The sequence below is a fragment of the Malurus melanocephalus genome, unplaced genomic scaffold, assembly GCF_030028575.1.
Source record: "Malurus melanocephalus ecotype Western Australia unplaced genomic scaffold, MMel_1.1 scaffold_203, whole genome shotgun sequence".
NCBI lineage: Eukaryota > Metazoa > Chordata > Aves > Passeriformes > Maluridae > Malurus > Malurus melanocephalus.
Window position 1 is genome coordinate 1260427 of NW_026623435.1, and position 20397 is coordinate 1280823.

At 37.6% G+C, this 20397-nt stretch overlaps 1 protein-coding gene across 3 annotated transcripts in view; it reads right to left on the reverse strand.

Moving 5' to 3' along the window:
- The window catches only part of SMOC2 (SPARC related modular calcium binding 2), a 136718-nt gene that overhangs the window by 39195 nt on the left and 77126 nt on the right, over positions 1 to 20397 (reverse strand). For all 3 annotated transcript variants that reach the window (XM_057373632.1, XM_057373633.1, XM_057373631.1), the window contains one exon: positions 3469 to 3655. In XM_057373632.1, the coding sequence (XP_057229615.1) occupies positions 3469 to 3655 (187 nt within the window). The remainder of the gene's footprint in view (positions 1 to 3468; positions 3656 to 20397) is intronic.

Sequence of the window (20397 nt, forward strand, 5' to 3'; positions counted from 1 at the left end):
AGACTGATTCTAGGTCCATAGATGATTCATCAAGGTATTGGGAAGAATTAGAATTCCAGTCTGTATGACATTAGGAGGCAAAATGGCATACATTGCATGCACACTATACATGTGAAGAAGAAAGCAAACTGGTTGGTTTTTAAGGATTACCACCTCCAGTTTCATAGATGGTTCATTCTGACATGCAGGATACAGCAGGAAGCCTGCACAGATGAACAATGAGCACCTAACAAAATGCACTTAAAAGGAAATGCAGAAAGGATCAGCTGATACAGGAGGAATAAACAGACACTGTTCAAGTGTGCAGGGAGGGGGCTAAGAAAGCTAAAGCCTCTTGGAAGAATCTGGTAAGGAGCATGAAGGCAACGAAAAGGAAAATCAGCAGCAAAAAGAAGACAAAGGAAGTGTGAGCCTGCTGCTGGGTGGGACAAGAGACCTTGTGACAAATGACAGAGAGAAGCCAGAAGTACTCAATGGCACCTCCTCCTTGTCTTGTAATACTAGTCTTCAGGAATCCCAGGTCCTTGAGACCAGCAGTAAAATCTAGAGCAAGGAAGACTTATCCTGGGTGGTGAAGAGAGGGATTTGACTTCAATCAAGTCAGGGATTGTTTGGGAAAACTGGACATACACAAATCCATGGGACCTGAYGGGGTGCTCCCACAAGTGCTGAGGAAGCTGATTTGTGAGCCACTCTCAATTATATCTGAAAGGTTTTACTGACTGGGGAAGGTTCCTAGGAACTGGAACAAAGCAAACGTCACCTTTGTGTTCAAGAAGGGCAAGGAAGAGCCAAACAACAAGCCACTTCACCTAAATTTCTGAGAAGGTGAGGAAGTAAATCCTCCTAGAAGCTATTTTAAAACGTATGAAGAAGATGATTGGGATTAGTCAGCATGGAATTATGAAGAGGAAATCATACTTGGCCAATGCTGCAGCTTTCTATGATCCTATAACTTGTTCAGAACGTCAGGTGAGACGAGCAGATATTATTTATCTTAATTTTAGCTAGGCTTTCAACACTGACTCTGATTGCATTCTCATAAACAAACTGATGAAGTATGTATGAGATAAATGAAAAGTGAAGTGTGTTGAAACTAGTGAAGTGTGTTGAAACTGGTTGAACAGCCAGTCTCAAATAGTTGGGATCAGCAGCAAAATTTCAGCTGGAAGCCAGTAGAGTGCCTCAAAGCTCATATGGACAATGTTGTTTAACCTCTTCCTTAATGACCAGGATGCCAGGACATGGAACAACTTTAGTAAGTTTGCAGATGATGCAAAACTGGGAGGAGTGTCTGATACAAAAGAAGTTTGTGCTGCCATTCAGAGGACCTTCAACAGACTGCAGAAATGGGCTGGCAGGAATCTCATGAAGTTCAAAAAAAGGCAAAGGCAAAATTCTTGCACTTGGAGAAGCTTAACCCCCTGCATCAGCACAGGATGGGGCCAACCAGCTGCAAAGCAACTCTGAGCAAAAATCTGGGATTTCTGGTGGATGCTGAGTGTGAGGCAGCAAAGGCCAACAGCCTCCAGGGCTGCATTAAAAACACGCTGCCATCAGGTCCACGGAGAAGATTCTACCCCTCTCATTCACACTGGGAGAATGAGACATGTCTGCAACGTCATGTCCCCAAACAAGAGAGACATGGACATACTGGAGTGGGTCTAGCAAACAGTTATGAATATGATTAAGGAACTGGAGAATTTGATATAATAAGGAAAGGGTGCTGAAAATGTTCATCCGGGAGAAAAGAAGGCTCGGGTAGGATCTTATTGTTATCTATAAGCTTCCAAAGGGAGGAAAACAATGAAAAGGGGGTCAGACTCTTCTTGGTGATATCCAGTAGCAGGAAAAGATGCAATGGGCACAAAATGAATTAGAGAAAAATTCACACAAATGTAAGAAAATACTTTTTTTTAACTATGATGGTGATCAAACACTTAAATAGGCTGCGTAGAGAGGCTGTGCATTCCCTATCCTTAGAAATACTCAGAATGAACTGGACATAGTCCTGAGTAATCCACTGAAGATGACCTTGCTTTGAATACAGGGATTGGATCAAAGAATCTCTGGAGATCCCTGCCAACCCCAGCTATTCTGTGACTCTATAATAAAATTATATCCGTAAAAACTACAAAAAAAACCCCACCACAAACCCCATAAAACAAAAACACAGGGGAAAAAAAAMCCCAAAMCAAAGCAAAAACAACAACAAAAAGACCCCACCAAAACCCAAAACCCATCAAAACCAAAACCTTACAACAGAAGCCCAGTTGCTTGATGAGCACAAAATTACTTGGACCCAAATTAGGGAATAGGATATAAAATTATTTAAACTATTAATTCAAAGAAGGATTAGGATTCTTCTAAAAAGAAGAAACAGTAAATAAACCTAGGGGTGGAGAACAGAAAAAGAGAGTAAAGGATTATCTGGAATCTTTAGAATTCATCTTTAAATCCTCACACAGTATCACAGCTGATCCCACAGTTTCAGAATCAAATTTGGACTATTCTGTTTTGATCATTTTGGACTTTAACTTGCCAGAAACAGTAGATCAACAAAAATTTTAAGTCATAAAATCACAGAATTCTTAAGGTTGGAAAAGACCTCTAATATCATTGAGTCCATTCCAGATGATGCTGTAACTGGTCTAGATCATGGTGTAAACAGCTTGCTGTAAATCAACACTTGAACAATACATTAAAAAAGCCTCCCCAAGAACACACTTATAGCAAGAGGCTTATAATGTGAGTTTATTTCACAAACCTTATGCAAATGATAAAAATTATTTTGTTTAAATTAGAGAAGAGTTATGATTGCATCAAGATATCTATACTGCCTGCCAGCTCTATATGAGTTTCTATAGCATTCCTACAAGGGCCAAACCTCAATAACCAACCTAAATAACATCATTTGGAACTTTATATGTGCTTTGCCTACATCTGCTCTATGTGGCTCACAACACTTTACCATGTATCCGGCTCAGCTGAGATGACTGAACTCCAAAGTTCTATTAATAACACACTAAAATGATATTTCTTCTCTATGGGTTCCTGAGGAGTTGTTCCATCAAAGCCTGTCATATGAAATAACTGAGGATGTTGCTGGAAAATAACTGAGCATTTCGGAGGTTGGACGTGGTTTGCGTCATTGACCATCTTACTTGGTCCTTTTATATTCAGCCTAAGGAGCGTGAGATTTCCTCTGGGATTATTCCTTATCTTCTCCAAGCCTTGGATTCCCAGCACAAAATAGGAATAAGGGGGCTAGGACAGCAAACTGCAAATTGCAGTGAAAGAGTTCATGGCCATCAGGCCTTAATTTTTGACGTCTCTCAAAATATTTCGCTTTATAGTGCAAAAAACCTATATGGCATAATTCCACCAGCAATAAAAATCTACATGGTAGTGCATGGAAACCAAGGTGTGTCCTCACTACAACTTTTGAGCAAGCATGGAGTCCCTTACCTTGTCGATGTACCAGGRATGGGACGTCCTGTATCCACCAGAACACACCAGCAGTAGCCTGTGGAAGGATGGCACTGCACTGGTTTGTAGAGGCCTCCCTGAGCRCACTCTGGAATAAACACATTATCTTTCTGGGGCTGCTTTGCCTCCTCCAGGGCTGACTGAAGTTCTTGATCACATGATGATGCTTTTGGATGGAAGAGAAAAAGTATTGAAGAAGACAGAATGAAAGCGCCTACTACATTTATCAAACAGTTTTTTTTACCTTTCTTTGACTCTGTGTAAGGATTTTCTTTGCGAAGGCTTGCTACATCTACATTGTTTTATGCTATATACTGTTAGAAACTTCAGTTTCCTTTTCATTCAGCTGCTTCATTTTATAGTCCTAATAATATCCTGAACACCCCCTTTCCTATACTTGATATAATCTATGCAAATACTTTGTGACCTTAAAAAAATACTCATGCATTCCACAGTCCCTAAAGTACTGATTCTTTTCAGAGGGAACAGTAAAAAGCTAACTGCTTAGGATTCCTTAAATGAATAATTCATCTAGGTATTCATTAAGATGTTTATATTCTTCTTGTTCTTTCCAGTTTTGGAACAACCTCTTAACATAGTGAGAATTCTTCCACATTCTTTTCTGGGGATTCTGGTATTGTCAATGTATCATTTGCTCTGGAGAGCAAAGACCCATAAGAAAAAGTAATACATTTTTGTGTCATGTAATCAATAAGTCCGAAATCTTTCTGAATGTGTGAAAAACATATGTCTATACATTCTCAGCCTTTTCATGAAACTATGAGGCACAGGGGCAAGAGCAGAAGCCACAGGGCCTGAGAACACCTGTCAGTTTACACCAATCAGTAAAATAACACCTCTGCGGAAGATTTTTGGCAACTGCTAAACTGGTACATGTGACAATTCAGAGACAGTAAAAAAGAAAGACTATATACTCAAGTCATTATAGCAAACGAGAAAGACTGTTTACTCAAGTCCTTATTTCTCCAGGGACTTTAAAATCAGTCTCCTATTATGTGAAATTTAGATTGTTAAAAAAAAAAACAGCTTATGTATAATTCTCAAACTATTCCATAGGAGAAAAAAATTATTTGGAAACAAGAATATTAGGCATTCTACAGACATTCAAATTATGACAGGAAAATTTCAAGTTGCTAGAATTTCAATCAATAAGAGGCTCTCTTCTGTTGAAGAACTGTAATTTTAATATTACCAAAAAATTAAAAAAGTAGGTAATATTTGCTCTTCTTTCAAATCAGTTAAAGGAGTTGCTTTTTGACTTTTCACAGTTCAGCCTGCAAAGAAGAAGTTGAATTCTGATGGAATWTTCTAGTGCATTTTAACAAATTTCAGCTTTAGGACAATCATATTTTCATTTATCCCACTTAAGAACATGTTTTTCAGATTGTAGGCATCAACTGACAGGAATCCACTAATCATATCCAGAATACTACTGCTCATTGACAGTTTTTTGCAATTGCAAACGTCCAAAATCATTAAGACTTCTGTTGCAAGGGAAAAAGTGGTAGGAAGCTAAACATCTTCATACTTTAAATGGAATACAATTCCATCTATACTATGATTGGGTTTACAAAACAGTGTGGTTTTTTTCCAATCCATGTAAAACATTTAAAACATAAGGATATCACTTGCTAGCTTGATAACACAAGGCACAGATGGAAGTGGTCTTTTGTTGACTTTTTTTCCTGTTTTGTTCCATACAGTATTTGAACAGAGTACCCAGAAAAGTTGAGGATTTTGCATGTTTTTGTCTGATGTAACAGAGTTTGAATACCTCTCAAACTGCCAGTGTTTAGACAACAAAGTGTACTTAGAGAATCAGTGTAGCATTCCTTTAAAACAGGGAAATAGGAATTATTCGCATGTTGAAGCCTTCACAGAAATAACTATGGTTTGACAAAGTAGAAATCTGTCACCAACATCCTCCTAGAGTAGCCAAAATAARTCTTTCCCTCAGTGAATCTGGATTATATGATTATCAAGTAACAAGGTATGACAACCCTAGAAACACATCATTTGGCTTTGCTGTTCTCTTCCTATGTTTTGAATATAATCAAGTAAAAAAAAGCAAAGGGGGTGAAGTAGCTGCCATGAGAGGGACAAAAACATTACTCATCATTAAATGCCACCAAATTAATGACACTTTCATAATGGCAAACCTTGGGAACATGCCATTAGCTATTGTAACCACCTCTTGTTTTACACCCTTGTAACTAGCAGCAATACAGCAGACGTGCAAGTATTCTTATCTCCCCAAAACACAGAGGTGCAATACATTTTCATGCTTCCAGCTGTGTTTAGAAAATACATTGGTGTATAAAGACCACATAGTCAGGTCATTTACATAGACAAAATGTATCTGAATGGAGAGGATGTGATGGAAAATTCCCAGTGCAGAAGCAGATACGGACTGTTTCAGCTGCAAGCATAAGGTACACTCCCTAATTTCTGTGAAGCTCAAATTTCTACTGWTTGAAACAACCAGTGAAGGACTGCACTACTGACTCATGGGCCAGCGCAGTCACTGGTGTTGAGGTGATTTAGGAGACAGTGTTAGACTTAGAGAACTGGTCTTTACTGGTTGACTTGCTGAGGCAAGGTTTTCTACAAACTGCTGGTCAAGCTAGAAATTTTTATCTTTTGCACTAGGTAATGTTTCTTCTGATCCTTTTTCACCCTTATGTCTGGTTTTAAACCTCAGAGGTACAGCAAAGCAGAATTATGGGAAAGATGTCATAGGAGGGATAAAAATGTAGCTTATAGCTTTAGAAGGGACATCACTTCAAATGAGACTGGAAACAGAGTAGACAGTAATCAAAGGAAGGTTTAAAGATAGAAAGTAAGAACTTTCCAATTCTTCAAATTTTTAATTTCTTATCCTTTCCTTGCAGATGGGGAATTTGAACAAGCAAAGGAACTTATAATTAGGCTTAAATTAGTTGTCAGATAAACTCTAGATTATTTCTGACAAATCAGGAAGAAAAAAAAAAGAGAGAATGTGATAACACTACATCTGTCACTTCCCGATGAGCCAAATGACTGAGTCCTAGCACAAATCCGCTGAACAGAGTTCATGAATTCCATTAAACAGAAGTGCAGAACAGCTTATAATTTTTCTCCCTTATGCAGTGGTTAATGAGCTTCAGGTCAACTATCAGGCAATCTGTCCAAGAGAGTAATTTCTGAAGTCTAATGGTTCTGTACACTTTTGACACAACCATTGGTGTCCCCATTACTACTTCCCTGTTTGTTTTCCCCACTACAATATTGTACCTACCTAAAGGAAAACTGGTCTAAAGTGCTCGACTGGAATTCTGCCTGTCAGAACCAGAACATTATTCCTCTGTGTAATTTCCTCTCTGAAGGAGCCATTCATCCCCTTTCAAACTTTTCTTTTTAAATAGAAATCTTTTTATTTAAATAGGACTAGAGGAAAGATGCAACTGTAGCCCTGTGGTGCTAAGAGGTCTTTTCACAAGAGCTACATACCACTGAAAMTAATCGCCTTTGTAATGTAAGAAGAGTCATGGTCAACAAATGTTCGTTTCTCAGGAGAACCAGTGATAAATGTCATCAACTTAGAAAACCTTTGACAGTTTTTCCAAACAATCTGACAGCAGCTATGAACTGGAACCATAACAGATGGATGCCAGAAGTTCATAAAGTGTACAGTATGGAAAAGGATCTATGCCACAATAAAAGTAGGATAAATATCTAACCCATTAAAATGCATCAAACTTTCTATGGAATGTGTTACTACAATAACATTCTTTCTGGGAAAAGACTCCAGTTTCTTGTTTTTAAGGAATATGCTTACACTTTTTATTTTACTTAGTTCCTTCCGTATTGTCTTGCTGGAAAAAATAGATATTTTCCAAGCGTCTTAGTAAAAAAAAAAAMCAGTTAAATATGGCTAAAAAAATCCTTTTTGCGTAGTCTACCATGTTAGTCAGCACTATAGCTTAGCTGGAATAATTTATTTGAAGTCAGTAAATCATTCTGCATTTTCTACCCAAACTATATTTTATTTCAGGTTTACAGGCATTAGAGATTCAACACAGACATTTCAATCATATACGGAAATAAACCTTTTTGCCAGTTTTACACCAAGAGCCTTTGTACCATCCACCCAATGACCATTTCTGAATGACAAAATAAAACTCTTGCTCGCCATTAAGAGCGAGTTTAAAAAAATGCTTTCAATTAATGTATGCTATGCTTCCAATGTCATAGTGCTATTCTATTTCTTCCCTTTTAACTTTAAATTGCTAAATACATTTTTTGTGCTCTGGTTTAAGATGCTTTTATAGTCCATTACAAAAAATCAGCTGAAATGCTGCATCTTCTCTCAGTAAGAAAGAGACCTCAGCTAATGACAACCTGGGAGTACAAGTTTCACATTTTGTATCAAATCTGCAGTCAATTCTTTTTGCCAGTCATCCCTAAGAAAACAGTCTGGATTTCAACAAAAGGAGTTAATTTAAATGAACAGAAGAGTACCTCAATAGTAATAGGATTTAACACTGCAAACCCTTAAAGACTTCATTTATTCATGTCTGATGGTTTACCTAAAATGTTAATTGATGTTTATTGGGGAATATCTTAGAGGAGAATAGCAATGACTTTTCTGGAAAAGTCACCCTGAATAATCTATTTAACTGTACAGTTTTCTGTTGCACATCTAAAACGCCAAGTGCTGTATTATGTATGTTATGATAATAATTTTAGTTAGTCTTGTAACKGACCCCTTATTTCAGAAATTCAAGCAGTTTTTCTGTTGTGTCTTATCACAACTTCTCCCAACATGGAATTTCATTATTTGAGTTTGAGGTGGGGTTTTTTGCATAAATGTAAATCGCTGTATTTATGTCTAAATTTACTGTGTTCTGCAGAAATGAGTTGTCAAATCTGCAGAAGATTAAAAAGGCATCTGTATGGTACTCTAACATTTCCTGCTACTCTACAAACATTTTCTCCCCATTTCCTTAACCCCACAGTATGTATATAACAAAGAGAATACATTCCAAGAAATTCTATTTTCATTTGGTACCTTTTCCCTCCTTTTCTCATTACCATAATGGGCCATGAAAGGACAATTTGGACTGCCTGGTTTTCAGAGTAAATGGACCTTTCATTAGGGCTTGAAGCTCAGTGTTCTCTATGGAGAGCAGGTAACAGGAAACCTTGAATAAAAATACTTCAAAAAGTGATAAGCATGTTCTAGAGGAGTGCAGTGTAACACTACAGGCAGTTAATATTGCAGTTCTACCCTGTTTCTAGGAGGATATACGGACAGATATAATCATGTCCAAATTTCAGTATAAAGAGATGTAAATTGTATGATGATTTCTACTAATCAGTGTTACTCAAATCATCTGCCTGTTCTAGTTAATTAAGCCTAATTTAAGCACGTCAAATACTGATTTAGAGAAGCTTTCTGCTAGTTTATTTCAATACATCATAATAAGAATSGGTAAATAATCATCCTACTGATTCTCATGCAACCCTCCAAGAAATTTCACATCTGACAAGAATAAGAATTTGATCCATTTGCTTAGGATGAACCCTCCTTGAACCAGTGAAGTTAATACACCCCAAGGGAACTGATCACAATATGTTATTGTATTTTTAACTAGTTTTCATAGTCTTCAATTTTCACTGAATGGATTTCCACTTACATTACACCATATTGTATTTCCACGTATGACCAGAATGTTCACTTTAGAAAGGCAAGCGGGAAGCGGGATAATTTCTATTCAAGCTATGCACACCCTGCAGAGGAGTGTAAGTTTACTGAATGGCAAAATGGCCCACTTCAGCAGTGGCCCCACTGTAGCTTTTTTTTTTTTTTTTTTTTTTTACCTGTAGCTGACCAATTCCATCACCCAGAATCCATCGTGCCTACTCCTGCTATAAGCACAGCTAATATAAATGACTAAAATTCCCTGAATTATTTCATTCTAGTGAAGGAGAGGTGCAACTCCATGGCTTCATATTTTTTCAGGGTTTTCACCTTTTGCCTTAGACATCCTCTAGCATGACAGATTCCTTCTCTGAAGAGGTAGATGAAGTGCTATAAGATGCCAACTTCATATCCTTTGTGTGCACTAAGTTATTTTCTTGTTCCCCATGGCCAGAGTATGGGCATCTCACATCAAACACTTTTAAGAAGACATGTTCTCACAAGATTTTGTCTGCCTGCCACCTCTTGACACTTTCAAGTAACCTCAACTCTAACTGGAAGCAAGTGCAGCTCAATGCTGTAAAAAAAATGCAGTAATTAATCCACTCATGCTACTAGCTTCTTATAAAGACTAGTCATTAACCTGAATCATACTAAGAGTATTTATGTGGCCAGACTTCCTCCAACAGAAATCCATGGAAAAATAACCACTAACTTCAATGGACAATACATTCGGTCTCAGCTGAATATATTCACATGCATGTATGTTTCCAGTTAGGACTAATATTTCTTCATGGACCAAGTACTGATTGTAAGGAATAGGTAACATTAATAAGCACTCAAACACAGCCCCAACATCTAGATGGCAACCAAAACCTAGGACAAAATTACAGCATTAATACTCATCTGGCGCCACATGTTTTGATTTACATTAGGTTCAGATGCACATCAGCATGAGGGCTCTCAATGCCTGGAGAAAGTTGGCAACTTTCCTACCCATATTTCTTCTCATTCGTGAAAAAACTTGTGGGAACCAAATATTGCAGGCCCCTTGTGTGCATTTTCAGAGAGCTCTCAATGTACAGCTGATCACTATTTTGCACTTCTGGAGCTCAGGCAGATGACTGTGACTCAAAAAGCAAAAAGCTAGTGGCTTCAACACAGCTCTAATGATTAATTTATGTACTTTACTCCACTGAACAAAGGATAAATCACAGACAGATGCTCTCATTTATCTATGTGGTTTCATATGCAAAGACACTGCAATACACAAGGAAAACCATCTGAAAATGCACCGAGCTCATAAAAAAAAAAAAAGGTTCAAAATACAGAAACCACCAGCCCCCATTCAGCTTTAAATTAAAAGAACATGATCATAATCAATACAATCTACTGGTATAACCAGCATTGAGATTTTCTCAGCTCTTACCCTGGCCTTGAGTAGCCAAGCATCCCAATGTCAAATCAAGATTTCTGTAACACACAAATTCTGGTTCTACCAACTGGCAAAAGTTTGGGGGGGGCATGAGACAGAGGTCTAAAATGTAATGRGATGATTTGTTCTTTAATCAAAATCCAAACCCACCTGCCTGCTGGAACTACTTTTTTAAGTTTCTGGTTTAGGGAAGTTTTTGCACATACYTCTGCAAAGGTAGAAGATTTGAAAGTAAGATTTGAAATACTGTAACCACAGTTACTGAGAAAGATTATAAACACAGCCACTGTAAAAGAAAAGTAACTGTTTTGCCACAAAAAGCCTGCTATTTTAGCATTCTGTTTGGTTGTTCTTTTGCTTACTTGTTTATTTTAGCCCAACTTTTTGGTCATAGAGATGAGAAATATTATGCAAGCATTCAGATTTTTTCCTCTCACCGAATTACAACTAATGGAAATTACTCAGCTATTCATCTGTGATCCGTTTTCTCTTCGCTGCCATTGAAGGGAAACTAGCTACCTCTTTTAAACAACATGTAATCCTCTATTTTGCCATTCTTACTCAGGTTGAATAAAACAGTAGCATGAGATCTGTCCTCAACTTGAAAACTCACACAGAAATTAATCTTCATTTAAAAGCATGACACATCTGATTATAAGGTTTAAATATTAACAAAATAAGAGGGAAACATGAACTTAGTATACTAAGTTATAGATCTGAGTTATTTCAAAGATGCATTTTGCATTAGAGCCAAAATTTTTGTATTGAAGATCATAGGTCTAATATTTTATTATACCATCTACAGAATGTGAGAGAGCAGCGAACCAAAACCAGCATATTTTTGTTAAATCACTAACAGCAGTGTGTGAAAGTGATAGCAAGTCTTTGCAAAGTGCTAGGCGTGATTAAAGGACTGTTTACACCCTACCTTCCTCAGTGGATCTTTAAAAAGAACTTTTACACAAAACAAAAATCATTTAAAGCCAACTAGTCAATGACATAGCATCAAGCTTCACAAGGAGAGTGAAAAATCTGGTCTCCTGAGAAGATGAGATTAYTCAAACTGCTTTTTCTCAATTAATGCAAAGAGCATGGGTTATCATCTCCAGGTGTTCTTGCTAGCCTTTGTTAATTGACTTCCCTAATACGAGACAGGATAATGTGCAAAAGACTGCCCCATCCTGCAAGGATACATGTGAAAGCAGTTATTTGCCAAGTGCGATGAAATCAGGTTTTCCTACATAAGAGGAAATATTGGTACATATGGCTGCCTCACCCTTCCAGAGCAGAACAGCACCACTGTGTTCAAACTGCAAAACTGACCAAACAAAAAAGCCACCACCCAAAATTACAGCAAATGAAAATCACTGACTTTTCCCAAACACCATGGCTGTCTGGCCAGCTTTCTATAGCAATCTGAAGGCTCATTCATTAAACAAAATTGCGCAAAGCTATCATTCTTGCTTTATGTGTATATTGACCAGCAAATGTTAGTCTCCTGCCAGTGGAAAAACCTCTCATTTTTCAAGAGAGATTTGAAGTGAAAATAAAGCTGGTTCACTTTTTCCACAGAGCTGTGAAAATTAAACTCTTTGCCAGGTGAGCTGAGGGTACATATTTGTTTGAATAGCTCTACTAAAAAATTAAAAAACAAACAGGCAAACAGGGGTGTCTAAWTTCATATTTTGGCACTTAAATAACCCAGCCAGTTTACACGAATGTTTATCCATCTAGCACTTTGTCTCCGTGAAACAGAAGTCGTTTCTCTTCACCATTTGGGAAACTGAGATACTTGCATCAGTGAGTGGATATTACTTTGGATACTTGACCTTAGGCACTTCAAGTAATTTTCCTTCCAGAGGTGTACAGTGGCATCTCTGGCTGCAGCCTGTGTCATGTGCCTGCCAGGGGTTCACACTGCTAATGCTGTTGGCACCATGCTGTATCATCCAGCCTTATTGCTTAACTCCTGCCGGSGGTGACTGCACTCCTCCTATATTTAATTTTCTAAGTAACAACTCATTTCCAACCACCTTGCAACAGAAGCCTGACTGCTGTTAGAGGAGCCAGCAGGACTTCTGTCTATTTTATGGGATTGCTATCTGAGATACCTAATCTAAAGATGTGCAGATTTGTTAAAAAAAAATAAGATAATGTTATTTTGCATTTTGGTAGGTCTCCTTTACAGTCTCAGAGCATCTTATAAAATGGCCAATACTGTCTGCAACTTTGTCTAACTCATAGCATTCTAGATGGGCATTACCAAACGGTAAGGATTTGGCCCCCAGCACTGAGTAGGAATATAAAGATTAAACAGGCTGCTGAAACAGAAATCCTTCCTTTTATCCTCRGTATTTCAGGGAGTTACTTGGACAGCCATAATGTCAAAGTTTAAGCTACCATCATTGCCATTGCCTCTCAGATAAAAAACATACTTGGTTAAAAATAATCCCCAAATTAAAAAGTTGTAGCAATACTGAGAACATAATTACACCCTTAAAAACTAACTTATGACAGATAAATCAAAAATTGGCCATTTTTCTAGTGCTTTTTCTACTTCATCTTGTGAAAGAGAAGGCAAGAAGCAGGTGGAAAATGAGCGTGCATATTATTGCTTCTGTCTCCAATTACAAGAACTGTGTTGTGCAATGAAAAATCTTTTAACAGAGCAGCAAACAAATTCTGTAAGGAGGTAACATCTGTTGATGATACTGCTCTCAGAAGGCATTAACCCTTGTCCTCAGTATGAGATGAGACAGCCTCCACACAGAGCCTGGTCACAAGGTAACGGYGCTGCTTTAACCCTGCATAAATCCACAGGCTCATCTTAGATTAAAGGCTGCAAAGGGCTTCGTCCCCCAGCACATTACATCCCAAGCACACTATACACATGTAGGATATCAGTATCCATAACAGGAGAGCTCCAGGATTCAGATAGAAGGCTGTTTACTGATTTTGGCCAAGTTTTGTGTGCAATAAAGAGGATGAGCCGAAGAGTAAAAGCCAGTAAGAACATTCTAATAGTAATTCTTTCAGCGCCAACAACTTTTAATATAGTTTTATGTTTCTCTTTCTTTTATTTTTTTTCTTTTCTCATATGGGCCATGGTTAAACAGCTCAGCCTGTGCTTTGGTTTCAAAAGCAAAGATAAATCTTTGGCTTGGCTTCACCTTCAAACTTTGGAGAAAAACTAGGGCAATCTGAATTAAAGAAAAAAAAAAATAAAAGCCAATTCCACTCAACTTTCATTTCTGTTTTCAAAAAGAAATAATTCTTTGAAGTGTAGATAATGCTAAATATGGTGTGAGAGTGAAACACCCCTAGGCTTTTGAAGAATGGAAGACCTACCATCATAATGAAAACTCCAGGTCAAAATTTCTGCTCCTGTAAACTGGAACCATTCCATTGCACACAGCAGGGATTACCAGAAGAAAAGTCCGTCCTATGAATATTCAGATCAATTTTAAAGGCTTCTTAGAAAACGTATAGTACTAAAGACTTTTGGACCCTTACAATGAGAGTTTTAAAGTGTGACTAAGGATCCTCTATCCTTTACAACCCATGATTACTTTATGTGCACTGAAGATTATTATTTTACTGTTTAAAATGCCACACAAATGACCTGTATCAATGGTACAGCCCTTGCATAAATTCTCCCCAACAATCTATAGTGTGTGACAAGAAAAGCAGGCTTCACAAAGTGATATTTTTTAAGGTGTTTCCTTGGTATTTCCAGCCCTTTCAGACCTCTTACCATCTTGTCTCCCTGCACAGACAGGCACAACTACTTCAAGCCATATTTATTTTGATGCTCTCTACAACCAAGAAAGAAAATCCAAAAAATTGGTTTTGGCAGTACTTTTCTAGTAAAACAGATTCTAAATATTCAACTTCTACAGACAATGAGCATCACAGGAAAGAGCAATGTTGGCATTCAGTCACCTAATAAGGAAATGTTTTTATTATTGCTTATGCGAAGACAGTTCTGTTATTGTTTCTACATACCCACATTGTATGCTGTGGGTTTTTTTTAATTTGGGAATATTAAATGTTGCTCGATGGTTTGACAATAATGCAAAAGGAAGCTCAGTGCATGATATTCCCAGGAGGTTGCGAAGCTATTGCAAACAGAGCTGTTGCTAATTAAATCTGCCTATTGTTACAAAGCATTCCGGGCCAAACCAATCAACTGCTGGCATAATTAACGGAGTCCACAAGGGCCTTGGACACATGTCATCAATCACAACAAACAAACACAGGGTAAAGAAGAGAGGAAAAACCCTGTGTATTTATTTATTGGGCATCCCTTAGGAATAACTCCAGTACAGACCCATGGCAAGTGCCCTTGAGCACCAGTAATTTTGCCTCATTCATGTATGCACATTCTCATAAAGATAACACAGAGGTGAAGACACAGGCTCTCTTTCGCACCAAAGTCATGGCTATCCTCTTTTGTTTGTGTTCTACACGCCTGTTTTACAATGACACAATGAGAGGTGCAGTTTGCAACACGAAGTGGAGAAATCTTTAAAGTTACCAATCAGTTGCAAGGAAAAGGAGTGTAAATGAGATGTCATGACTAAAACATGAGACCAACAAACATGACTGAAACAGAGACCAACAAACAAAACATAAGGCATAAAGTCTTAGATGCAAAATTGAAAAAGAAATGTGTGCCTTTTCATTTAGTGAAGTAACACTATTTCAATTGGTCAGTACAGCATCTTTTTCTTCACTTCTACCTCCTATACTGTATAAATATGTAAAGCTCCTTATCATATTCTATAGTCCTGTACTAGACAGTATCTCAACCACCTCTCTGATGAAACTTTTTCTTCTGCTTGCACTGATCTGTCCAGACTGTGACAGCCCTCCTGACGCAGAGCCAGGGTTAGAGCCCTGGAATTCTTGGCTAGCTGCCCCAAATATAAGCCATGAAACCACGCTGTCTCCTCCACTAGCTGATGTCAGATGTTTTCACATACAATAATTTGTAGGCTGTTTAAGTCTCCACAATGACATCCTGAGGAAGTGATACTAGCACAAAAGAAGTCCAAGTCAGTCAGACCAACAATACTGGCATTATGACACTTGTATTGAGCTTTATTTGAAAAGCTCAAATGAACTTTCACAAAACCACAAATAGTCTTGACTAAGGAAGCATTCTTACTTCGAAAAGCACTGAATTTATGCTGAATATATACTTTACTAGCTTTAGGATCAAATGTCTACTTGCTCCTGCATTTTGGTATCCCCCAGCATCCTGCAGTATGGATACCACAACTGGACAAGGTATCTCTGAGATGGTCTCTGACATCCTACACATATAGCTCATGACTCCTTTCCAAGTTTACCCAATCTAGGAATACTCTCTCTCCTATTCACTGCACTCACTGCTCAACTGAGTGCTCCTAAGAACACTCAGCTTGGTTTTGGAGTCACTGTATTTTCTGAATACAGCCTGAAAACTTGTAGCAGGCTCTCATAGCCTTTATTCCTTGGTTATGCTCCTCATAAAGTCTCCAGTTTATTCCTCTAGCTGCAAAAGTTAAAAAGGGAAAGTGGAAGAAAAAAAGAGATGGCAAATCAGCATTACAATAAATGTTCAGCAGCCCTTGAGATTGAACAATAATATCTAGGCAAAAATTAAGAAACATGCAGTGAAGATCAGCTATTGACAGAAGATAAAAAAGACTGCAAAGAAGGGAGAGGAAACAGAACAGGGAATTCTCTGTGTGCAACCAATATTGAGGATGAATGACAGAGCCCATAATAACATTTCAGAATACTCCAATAAAACCAGGTATAAATAAAAGATAAATTTGGCTTAAATACAGTATTCACAAAATTTCTAAGGTATATGGAGGATAAAAAGACCTGAAGCAAAGCATYTTTCCTCTAGCTTTGCTCTGGACAGGGGATGCCCTATACAGAAGCCACACAGGCTCATTTTGACAAGAGTATTGAAAAGGTAAGGGCACCATGACATCATTAGTACCATACTTAGTTATGTGACATATTCCTTGACAAGTGCATGATCGTGAAGGTATTCATGAACATTCAGTGTTTCTGAAGATAAATATGTCTCAGTGTGCAAAACACATCATCTAGAGACAATTGAGTTGTACATGAAGGTAATAAAGAGAAAATACTTTAGTCACTCTTTCAGCTGAGAATGCAAGTGGAGTAGAGGAGCCCTTGTGCTGACAGCACATTCACTMAAGTCAAGAGGAATTCCAGCTATGTACCAGCAGTGGACTGTCCTATTGTCAGTGACTCAGCAGACTGATGCACTACATCCTAGCTACTTTAAGAAGAGTGTGCACTGTGTTTCCAAGAGAAGCGATAACACCATCATCAGCCGTGTATGATTAACATCCCCATATAGAGAAAAAAAGTTAAAATATTAGAAGAAACTCTCCAGGCCTGATTCACATTGTAAATCTGTACTCGTAAGTCTGCCAATGGCATTATCCTTGTAACTGCAGTAGAGTCACTCATACTTGCACTTCTCTGAGTAAAATGAAGTTTCATGCCCGGTGAAATGAAACCATCTCCTCCTACAGTCATTTTTTATTACAACATTGGACTTGGTTTAGTTAAACAGATGAACTATGGGATCTGTGACTACATTACAAGTCACTGTTTTATACTAAAGATGAWGGTAGGGAAATGGGGAGAACTGACCTTTCAAACCAGTGACATTTATACTGCTATTTTTGGCTTTGCTGCTTCTCTGKTGTGTAAACTCCTAGGAACTAAAAATCACATCCTAAAAATGATGCTAAATTGCTTTTAAATCTGATTAGAAACTGCAAGAACAATGAAATWGTGAGTCCTTTAAGATGAGGGACCTTTATACTGCCAAACAGGGGAGCAATGAGACTAAAAATTTTCTTATTACCTTCTGGCAGTCTGAGATTTTGGCTTTAGCTATGTAATGGGAATTTTAATAAAGTTAAAGAGGAAACAAGATCAGAAGTTACTTAAATTTCTCCTCAATTTCTGATCCCCAAACCAATTAGGCAAATAAAGAAAGAGAAAGCATCCCTTCCTCCTTGCCAGCCAGAATGATTAGGCACAGGGATTCTGAAAGAGCAAACTGCACCATGACAATGTGGTGGTCGTGAGCCTCTGTAACTAATCACATCTCTGYCTCAGTTAAGAATCTCCATTGAACCGGAGTATGCAGATAAATTCACGAAACAACAAATAAATATAACCATCAGGATCAGTCTTCACCAGTCCTTTAATGTTTTGGAATTTGCTTCAATACAGAAGTGAAAATTTGGCCTAATGACTGTGGGAAACACTCAAAGCTTCTTTTGATTTGAACCTGAACAGTGCATTTGTGAACTGTTTTCTTTCTTGGCAAAACTGCATCTCAGATTTTGGGGGCACTAGCAGGGTTTATCTGACTTCATACCTTTTGGATCCAGACCAGATATCGAAGAGTTTGTTGCCCTTATCTAACTGGGTGAACTGGAAAATAATTCAAGGGCATTACAAGTCACCCATGTTTGAGGAATTTACATATTTATAATGCATTCTAGCCTCACAACAACTGCTTCTAAGCATTCCTTCAAATAGAGGCCAATAAAAGTTATTTCATTTTGATAAGTTGGTTTTATTCACTGAAGAATAAAACTGCTAACTTTAAATATCATTAAGAAATCACTGGAAAATAATGGTACAAGGTTTACTTTTACCAATAGTACTGTTTAAATGGCAAGAATATAATTTTTTTCATGATGTGCTATGACTGAAATACAGTTGGTTGAAAAACTTTACTGTGACTGTCTGGAAGACCAAGTATTTGAATGAAAAGGTATTTTTCATTCAAAGGTTTGGGGTTTTTTTAATAAAGAAAGAGATGAGAAGAAAACAAGACCCCTCAACAAGCTGTTTCTTTGTGTTGAACTTCACAGAGAAGCATACAATCCAAGATGCCTACAAGTTTCCTGAGATGTCTGAGTTTACAGAAAGGAGAGACCATTATGTCCTAGATGTATTGTCATCTAAGGACCCAGCCCTCAAATAAGAAAGAACTAATGAGGTTTTAAAATTACAGCTCCAACAAGACATTAAAATGAACAATCAAGATTTTGAGTTTTGAGCCAAACCGTTCAGCTACTTAATGATCTTTTTTGTTCTTTTTTGAATTTTTGTCTTCAAGATACCTTTTTATAGATAAAAATGCATGCATTTTTTTTAAAGTTCTCTAGTAAGTCACGTGTTTTCACAGAAGGCTTCATTTTCAACCGGTCTGGCATATTAAGCTCTCCTCTCTTGTGTTTTGACCAAGAGACTTTCAGATCTGAAATTTAATTTACAGCCTTAATTGTATTTAAACATAGTTCTGTTTGTGGATGAATGCAGATACTTAGCCTGCTATTTTTAAACTAAAACAGATATTAAAAATAGCTTAATGAAAACCAGAGGTCTGTCTCTCCAGTCACTGCTTCTTCTCCAGTAGCATAGAAATCTAGTGCATTGTGGAAACAAAGTTATTCCTAGGCAGCTATTCCTCGGCAAGTGCAAGGAAAACACAATGTCTAACACTTATCTGGAGCAGTCTGATTTGAGAGATGACAGAGCATGATGTACAGAGTGCAGTGAAATGGAAAGCAAGCCAGTAATAATAGATGGTTGGGATATAGATGAGAACATCTCCAAGTGGGTTTATATACTTTAGCAACGAAATTTGACTAGAACAAGTTCCCTTGCTCTGATGTTCCCTGGTGTGGTTTTGCATGGAAAGGAAACTACACAGTACAATGCATTAAGGACAGGGTAGGATAAAGGATCCACAGATGACAGCATTAACCTGGGACCTTAATAATCTGTAAGAGCAGACATTGCTGTAAAGAGCCAGACTAATGCAACAGCTTYATTTTGAACATGTGGTCAATGCACAGATTTGCTGATGAATTCCACTCAACACACAGAAGTCACTGTAGGAGTTGAATTTCTCTTGCTTTCATACCAAATGGAAAACACTAAAATTGTTCAGAGATATGTGGCCTGGCAATAAGAAAGTTAGAAGTCATATGTGATAAATCATCCAATTAAAAATCCCTCCAAACCTAAGCCACCATGACTAGCCATAACCTTATCTAACAGGGAACATTACATGGTCTTCCCATGGTCTGTATTTCCATTAATAACAGTCAGAACTTTTTTGTGCAGATCAACTGATTTTGGCTTCTTTTTCAAACAAAACTTATTCAAGTATTGGAAGGGTAAATAGCTGKTTTTTTTATTTATCCCAATAGAAGAAAAAACTGCATCTCTCTATGGAATATGGACATTTTCTCCTTACTATCAGGTCATTGGAATGATAATGGAAGGTCTGGCAGCTCTTACTGCCTACCCTGTTGGAAGTCCTACCACCCAACAATCCAAACTGGCTTGACTGAAAGTTTTATCTATTGGTCAGAAAGATTATGTCATTATTTATGATCCAGTCTAGTATGTTTCTGTGCATTAACATGCTTTACATAATTTTTTTTTGTATCTGTCATTAAAATATAGACCATTACCCTGACACCCCTCATAGGATTTATTGGACCTTATTGATTTTTTTATGATTATGCAATCTGATGTCTGGAAAACCATAGCAAGCTATAGGTAGGCGGGGGAGTGCATGTCCGAAATCTAAAGAAGAACTTCAAGCAGGACTGTTGTGTCATTTACTTGCTGTAGAAAGTAATGTGATATAATTAAAAATGCTCAGGAAAGATTGCTATCTTTTGGCATCAAATTTTAA